We start from the raw sequence: 9,075 nt of genomic DNA on the forward strand, positions 1-9,075 counted from the left end.
CTCTTTACAATTGGAGGACTTAAGGCAGGAACACACTGCAAGATATTGAAGTGGTTGGATCGTTAAAGTATTTCACATTACACAAGTGTCTTTCATGAAATCGGATGTCATAACGTCGCCGTGGTTTTCACAGCACGATTGCTCGCTGAGAAGGCATCCCCCATTGCAAGACATTTCACGCCTCTGGCCAATGAGAGGGAGTGTTGTTGGCGACTCGACATTAGCAGCATGAAGATCAGGGATGGTTGACATGGATGTTTTGGTGCAGCGGCACTTTGCACTGCTGTGAGTTTGTGTGAAAGCAGAGAATAAAGTTGGAGCGATAAACAAGGATTACGTCTCTGCCAGACGTCAACCAGTCGAGCTGTTATCGTCTCCACTTCTTGTTTTGGGTTTGATGCACAACACAACACAACACCCACGGAAAGAACGATCTGCTGGTACTGTTTTCTCATTGGTTGAAACTGATGCTCCTCGCAGTGCATATCGCAGCTCAGTCTGCGATAGAGCCAAACATCTAAGCTGACAGATATTCAGAAACGCTCTGGAAGCTCTTGCAGAGCGCTGGAATGGCACAACGATCTTGTCGCGGAGGCTTTCACGCACAGCGATAAAAACCTCTGTGAGCAAAGGCCGATCTTGTGTCAGATCGGGGGTTTTGTCGGCTAGCGCCAAAAAAGGTTGGCGACAGCATAATCGGAATATCTTGCAGTGTGTTCCAGCCCTAATACAAATGTTTCCAAGTGGATAACTTGAAAGCACTCTAATGAATTACTTTGAATAATTAAGAGTAATTTATTAAAGTCACTCACTAGTTACTATGTTGAGAAGCAAACTCACTAAATCTGCTAGTCTATTCTTAAAAAGTAACTTTCCCCAACACTGGTAGCCTAATCCTCCATTTAAAATGTTAAAATGCATGTTATATTGTAGTGTCTATACTTCCTACAAAGCACATTGAGCCTCTTTTGCATACAATGTGCTCTTCACATAAAGTGTGACTTGACTTTGCAGGCTAATTGAGTAAGACCGGCACATGGCACCAAGCCCATCAACTCTCTCCAATCCCTGGGCCAAAGGGTCAGCTGCACGCACATGCAGCGAAGAGGGAGGAATGTGATGAGAGCGAGAGAGCCGCCCGCGACCAAAGGAAAAGAAAGAAATGAAGAACCTAATAATACTTGCATTGTTTTTTATGTTACATCCCATCTGACAGATGTGATTAAAATGTCCTTTGCTGCAGCAACAAGTGACACAAACAGCACGGCACATGATGTGATAACCACATTAGCCCTGGTGTCTCTAGTTTTTCTTATCAACAGTTTTCCAAATTTTCCGCAATTATTCACAATTTTCCAAGATTTGTCAACAGATTAGAGCCTGGAATCCAGACAGTTTTTTCTTTTCTTTTTACTTTACGAATCAGTCTGGATTCCGGGCTAACAATTTTCTAAATATCTCAAAAATAGGGAGCATAAAATAGGGCTTTAATGTGATAAAAGAAAAGGGTTATAGCGGATTGAGCATCTTTTAGTAGGAATAAATGAAGGACCCATCGGATGCTGTGGGACAGAATAAACAACCAATACTTTGAAAAGCAGTTTAGCTCATCTGTATAGTGTCCATGACAAAATGTCTAAAAGGGGAAAAGTTCAACATGGTTTCCACATTAACACCCGTGACATAGGCCTACAGTATTTCTTCAAAACTACAGCACCTCGTTGAAGTCATTTGTCTACATTTAAACTACTTGAGACGGAGGTAATCGTTTGATCTTGTGACTCATCCACTTTGGACAATTCAAAACCGCTGGGTGGAGGGTGTGTGTGTGTGTGTCAGGGAGGAAGCACGTGTCTGAAAAGCCATCAAGGGAAAGTCGCCAGGGGCTTAGATTAGAATACACAGCACATGGATGGCAGGCAAGAGGAGGGGAAAAGAATCCAAAAGGCAAAGAATCCTCCTCACAATGGTGGAAAAAGATTTCTTCAGTAAAAGTATCAATCCTGCAATGCAGAAATACTCTGTTACAAGTACAAGTCCGATAATCAAAATGTACTTGAGTAAAATTACAAAGGTAATTGGCATAATTGGCGTAATATTGGCATCAAAATGTACTTAAAATGTACTTAAAGTTCCAAAAGTGTGGGTTCACAAGTGTGCAAAATTGTTCTTGATTGTTCTTTGACATCACTGGTAAAAACTAATAGTCACGTGTCCAACCAGAATATGACCATATGATCATGCAGAGTGGGCCTGCAAGTATAGACCCCAGTGGGACCCCGGTCAATGAAGAAAATAGGGTTCAACTCTGCAGCTTCCATGGTGTAATGCTAAATGGTCAAACACGAAAAGCATCATGCTGTTAAATTGGTGTGACTGTGTAGTCTACGGTATGTGCAAAATCAATTGAAGCTTGATTGGTATACTGCATTGCTTCCATACTGTACACTGAAGCAACTACTATTTCTATTACTATTGTATAGCTATTATATAGTGAGTAGTAGTATCCTTACAATTCTATCATTCAGTCCCTCTGTCTGCCTGTCTGTCCGTCACGTCACACTTTTGCCCCTACTCATCTCTGGCACCGTTGGCCCTATCGATGCCAAACTTTGCACACACACTCCTTGGATGGCAAATCACATGACAACCACCTTCTCACATGGCCCACTTCTAGCGCTACCATCAGGCTGATTTTTGCAAAACATATTTTTAGACACTGCTCCTACAGATTTTGGCCTACAATCACGCAAATCACAGTATTTCTAAAGTCATGTCATCAACATGGTTCTGTCCCATTTCCCATATTCCCTCCTGATTGGCTACAATTGGCTTCTAAAGTTTGTGTATGCGACGTGGCGGTCGCTTATCTCCCGATTAGGGAGTCTTACTGGTGATTGCAATGATTTGTTGGGTTTAAAATGTGAGACCTTTTTTGTATGAATGTTATAGCTACCTGCCAAAGTATTTTAAGACATTACATTTATTACAGAAAACCATTTGTCTGTCTGCATTTGGGAACTGGGGAGTAGCTTACTACTGATTTTAATGTGAATTAAATTACAGTTTAACTATTGTACCAGAACCACTACTGCACCTTAATGTCAACATTGTCTGCTGGGTTGGTACTGACATCTAGGCAAATGCAATGTACACTTTATCTTTCACACCACATTAGGGGGTAAAAACAAATCCATTAAGAAAAGTAAACAAGGTTTCAATAACTATTCTCAAGTTGCTGTCCAACGGTTGGGGGTTACTGCATTACTGCCTCAAACAACTATGACTATTCTCTAATCACAAAATAAAAATAAAAATAAAATTAAATCCTCAACTCTGAGTAAATGTTTCTTAATTTTGTATATCCTTTTTTGAAAAGGGAATAAAACAATCTATAATCCTTACCTGCCAGGAAGCGCGGTATAGTCCTGGAGATGGTTAGTCCATTCTATAGGCTATAGGCCTCATGCTCTGATCAGCTTGAGAAGGATTGACTTCAGGGGCTATAATTATAACTCACTCTTCTCTCCCTGCCCTCTTTCTCTTTCCCCCTCTCACTCTATTTTCTTGGGCATAGTTTCTTGCCTCCTTTGTTTCCTGCTGATTGTCATTTGGTTGGCGCTGTCTTTAAGGCATTTGTAGAAAAAAAAAAGAAAAAGAAAAAAAAAGAAACTAACTAAAGAAAACCTTTTCTCCCGTTTGAATCCCATTAATGTCACACTTTATCCATTCGGTTAAATATGGATTTGTAGTACATTTGGACAGTTTTACAATGAATTGTGTGAGAAATAAAACTATTACATATACTGTAGCATGTGGCTGTTTCAGGCAGCTTAATTTCCTAATTTCAGACATACAGTATCAGACAGGGAATCTGTATAACAACACAAACTGATCAATCGCAGCTACTGTATGTGCTGAATTGCCTTTTTTAAATTCCTTCTCCAATAATAACAGTTATTCGAAGGCAAGAAAGTAATCTTCTAACTTACTTAAGACTTCAGCCTTTAGCTAGTCATTAACCCTTGCCTCTAACAGACCCACTCTAATCACTCTGATGCAGACAGGCTTTTAAGGTTAGGGGTCCAGAAAACAGCTTATGAACAGCAGAAAATAAACATTGTCTTGGGATATGCAGAACAAAGGGAATTGGCTGATTCTGTTTGTTTCCATTGGCATTGCTGCATAGTGCTAACAAACTTCCAGTCCACATTTCCCTGTAAATGTGGTGATGGTTTAAAAATAGCAATATCAAATCCAAATATACGATTTTTTATACATATTTATTTATTATTATTGACAGTACAGCATGGGCTTTATTGGACACTTGAGAGAGACGAGACGCCAAAGATGACGGATGTCAACTCCACCAGCTCTGAACCCGCAATGATGTCACAATTGGGGTCACATTCATGTGGTTATTAAATCCGGGAAAGCATCTGTGTAATTTTAAATCTTTGCATTGGCTATTAAAAAATAGCAGATACACAAGCATACTTCGTGCAGCGCTGCGAGCTTGTAAATCAGCATTTTCTTTTTTCCTTGAGATTCAAATCTTTAAAGTGTGAAAACTACTGGTTTAGAAAGGCATTTGTACAATCGGCCTCAAGTCTTAATGGTCAAATGGCTCCAAATTGCTGTATATGAAAATGAGTAATAGGTCTCCTGTGGTCCACCCTCCTGTTGATGACCCAGCAAAGCTCAGCTAGGCCAAGTGAGCATGTTGGAAGTGGGGGAACTCTTGGTTCCCATCAAGGTTCATTGGCAGACTCAAAGGTGCTGTAGGTAACTACGGTAATTTTGGAGAATCCGCAAGACAGATAAGGGTTGTTAATGTGAGTAAAATGAGCTGCTACTATACAGTCATAAATGCCATTGCTGTCTGGATAATTTAATTTAATTTTGTTTATTTTTCTTACTCCATTCCAGTACATGTATTTACAGTAGCTAGATACTATAGCAAAACAACACAGCTTATATGTTGTGTTTTCTGTTAAAATGTTAACATATATATTTCTTCCTCTAAAACGCTTTTTGTGATTGTGAATTTCTTCTATTGACATTTTGATTGGCCAGGCCCAAGGGATACTGGCAGCCAGATATAACAAGGGTGTATGGTCACTCACACCATTTTAATTAATGATAACTGGCAAGACATTTTAACAATATTTCATTACAATAATATGTGAGAGAGCTGACGTTTACTGCTCCACTTTACATTACACATATTGTAGACTCAGCGTAGACTTCACTATACCCAGTATGTTTCATACTTAACATTAGACATATTGTAGACTTTACTACACCCATAAGCATATTCAAAACCCCATTTCAACCCCTGACCTCATAATAACCCGGTCCCCAGGCCAGGCTAAACCCAGGTCCATCTCTCTACTATTAATTATGACAGCATGCACACACACAGCCACTGCAGCTAGGCTCTTCTACTGTGACCTCTCCTGCTCTCCATTAGATCATGTTTACTACAGTTCCCAATTTAGAAACCAGCGATAAACATGTCCTGTAGGAGTGTAACATGATCCTGTGACTCTCTCTCTCTCTCTCTAATAATCATAACTATAAAGGACAGCAGCAGAGAGGACAGAGATGCGCATAGAGAATGAGTTTATCTAATGAACAGGCAACCAGCTCAGATGGCACCAACTCAGGCAATGGCACTGAGGCCGACGGGAAGCGTGAGCCGAAGAACAACTTGTCGATATGCAATAAACTGTGCTTTGCCATTGGCTCAGTGCCCTTCAAGATCACAGACACTGCCCTGGGCTTCTTCCTGCAGATCTACCTACTGGACGTGGCGGAGCTGAACCCCCTCTACGCTTCCATAGTCGTCTTCGTAGGCAGAGCGTGGGACGCAATAACGGACCCCACCGTGGGCTTTGTCGTGTCCCGCAGCCCGTGGACGCGGTTTGGCCGCATGCTGCCATGGATCGTTCTGTCTACGCCGTTCGCTGTGCTGGCGTATTCCCTCTTGTGGTACGTTCCCCCTTTTGCGGATCACGGCAAGATCGCCTGGTACCTGGTGTTCTACTGCCTCTTTGAGACGCTACAGACGTGCTTCCATGTGCCTTACTCTACCCTGACCATGTTCATCAGCTCAGAGCAGAAGGAGAGGGACTCGTGCAGCGCTTACAGGATGACTGTGGAGGTTCTGGCCATGTTGATCGGTACAGCTGTCCAGGGGCAGATAGTGGGTATGGCCAGCGCACCGTGCATCGATGACATCGACAATTCTACCTCCCCGCTTGCCGCCAATGCTGCCGATTCTCCTGGCTCCCTTAAGGACACAAAGGTTGCATACATGATGGCCTCGTGTGCCATGAGCGCCATCTACATTTTCGGCGCCACAGTTCTCTTCTTTGGAGTGAAAGAGAGAGATGAATTGCGCCGTGCCCAGCCTGAGCCCATGTCTTTCTTCCAAACAATAAGGAGGATTATGGGGTATAAACCCTTTGCCATACTGAACATGGGTGTCCTCCTCACAGCAATGGCGTTCTACCTCCTGGAGGGGAACTTTGCCGTGTTCTGCTCCTACACACTGGGCTTCAGAAATGACTTCCAGACCATTCTACTGGTCACCATGATCGCCGCTGTCTTGAGTGTCCCCTTCTGGCAATGGTTCCTGACCAGGTTCGGTAAGAAGACAGCCTTTTATGCTGGAAACCTCTGTGCTGTTCCCTTCACCATTCTGTTAGTATGCGTGGAGAGCAACCTGACCCTCACCTACATCTTCTCCCTTTGTGTCGGAGTGAGCATAGGCGCAGCCATACTGTTGCCATGGTCGATGCTTCCTGATGTGATCGATGATTTCGAGGTGCACAACCCTGACTCCGTCGGACACGAACCCATCTTCTACTCACTGTACATCTTCCTCTGGAAGTTCTGCTCTGGGCTTTCTGTGGGCATTTCCACACTGAGCTTATATTTTGCGGGCTACGTTACTCGAGGCTACAACCAACAACCCGAGGCGGTTCATATAACCCTGAAACTGCTGGTCTCTGCTGTGCCCATCGTCTTCATTTTGGTCGGCTTGGTTGTATTCTACTACTATCCAGTCGATGAGGAGAAGAGGAAAGTGAACTGCAAACTGCTCCAGGAACAGCGGGACAGCAAACCAATTCAGAAATGGACTCAAGAGGACTCGACAGAGGCAGAGCTCACCAACATGGTCTAGAACAATTGTTCTCAAGGTGGGGTCCTCAGCCAAATTGGTTAATATATAGCATCAAAATCAGTTTATCCCTTTTAGGCTACATTGGCTATTCTCAGCTAAAATCACACATTTTGTATGGGGGTCTTGGCACAAAAATGTTTATACATATTAATTTGGGGGTCCTTCCTTGACATGAAAAAGTTTGAGAACCAATGGTCTAGAACATTGTTTCCCAGAACTGTTTTTGTGGGCCACGAGTAAAGATTCCATTATTGTTGTTTCCTGATTTCGTTTTGCATTATTATTTCAAAAGATTTTGCAAAAAATTACCCCCAAATTCTACCTTTTTTGCCACTCACTTCACACCTAGTGTGATGTCAGTGGTGCTATTTGTGAGTTAATTTCATTAAGTGTCTCGTGGAGAATGTGACCCTTGGCTTATAACAAACTTTGAGCACTTTGTGCCAAGATGTAGGCAAGATGTAGGCCACGCTTTAGAGCCCGGACAAAGCCAGATGTTGGAGCTTAGCTCTTTCCAGGAGCACTGCTCAAAATGATTAAGGAAATAAACTGTTTCCATTATGCTGCCAATGTTACTACTGACTAAATTTGCAATTAAAATACACTAATATTACTAGAGGTTCGGGCCACTACGCAGCCACTATGTCAAACCGCCGATCCAACTGATATACCCATATAGGGTCCTTGTCCCTTTTATGGCCACTAGCCTACAGCCCCTTGGTGTGAAGCAGACAGACTGTGATGTTGCTCTCTCTGGAACTGCCCCCCTCCCCCTCACTCCATCTCTGCTTGCAGGCAGTTGGGACTGGGAGTGCGCTGCTTGTTGACGCCCATTTGTGATGTAAATCGCATCACAGGACAGCCGCCTACAGGCCAAAATTTGGGAAAATATTTTAAACATTTGGGGATTATGAGAAGTAGAGACACATCTGAAGGTGATAAAGTTGATGTTGGGCAAGGTACATGCGTTATTGATTTTTGTATTATGTTTTTTAGACAATTGAACAACTGCTGAACGTGGAGTTAGAGATGGAAACACAGTTAACACACACACACAAACACACTATTTTTTGGGACGATTCTAATTAAGGTTGTGGGATATTTTTTGTCCTCCACCCACATGTACACCGTTTACAGTTACAGTTGCCTACTTGTCTTTTACAACATTGTTGCATTGGTGTGATGCTACACTGTATGCGTTCCATGCTGCTGCATATTAAATATGCTATATCATCTGGAAGCTAGTCCCTATTTGGGTAACATTGAGTAACACTATGAAAAACCTTTCTGTACGGGATTCGTTTTAGCATCAAAAAGGTTTCCACTACCCTCAAAGAAACCATTTCTGATACCAAACAAGAACCATTTGTATTTGGGAGTGTACAGTAATAGAATTCTCTGAAAAATAAATCAGAGTGATTGATATGGAATAGGGAATGGTGCTGTGAGATACATTTAATATAGCCATGCAGAGCCCAGAAATGAAACCATGAATACATTTAAATGCTTCTTATTCACGCCATCGAATGAATGCTGAAAAGGCTTGAGTGTCAGCTAACCGGCCACAGTGCCATTACTCTTATACTCTACAGCCACATTTGCACATGCAGGATCTTCAATCTAACATGATTATTGTGACAAATTGAATTTCTGAGAGAGTGCTTTGTTAAGTGTTTTTGAAAGTGTGAATAGTTGTACACCAGAGACACATCACTGTCATGTTCTTGAGTGTTTTTATTCTGCATTTATACAACACCAATCAAAATAGGCACACACTCTATTCCAGTATCTCTTCACACGCTACGATCTTGTACACCTGCGATCTACATCTATCGAAAATGTTTAACACAAAGACAATAACCTTTTCAGATGTAACGGGGGTC

At 42.2% G+C, this 9,075-nt stretch overlaps 1 protein-coding gene across 1 annotated transcript; it reads left to right on the plus strand.

Moving 5' to 3' along the window:
- Positions 1–5,620: 5,620 nt before the first annotated feature.
- LOC308293035 (sodium-dependent lysophosphatidylcholine symporter 1-B-like) lies at positions 5,621–7,192 on the plus strand (the record flags this gene model as incomplete). The annotated part of the gene is made up of 1 exon (XM_080735465.1): positions 5,621–7,192. The coding sequence occupies one exon, from the start codon at positions 5,621–5,623 to the stop codon at positions 7,190–7,192; it is 1,572 nt and encodes a 523-aa protein (XP_080591591.1).
- Between the last annotated feature and the right edge of the window lie 1,883 nt (positions 7,193–9,075).

This window comes from Nannobrachium achirus (genome assembly GCF_963921795.1).
Source record: "Nannobrachium achirus genome assembly, chromosome: 10".
Lineage (NCBI taxonomy): Eukaryota > Metazoa > Chordata > Actinopteri > Myctophiformes > Myctophidae > Nannobrachium > Nannobrachium achirus.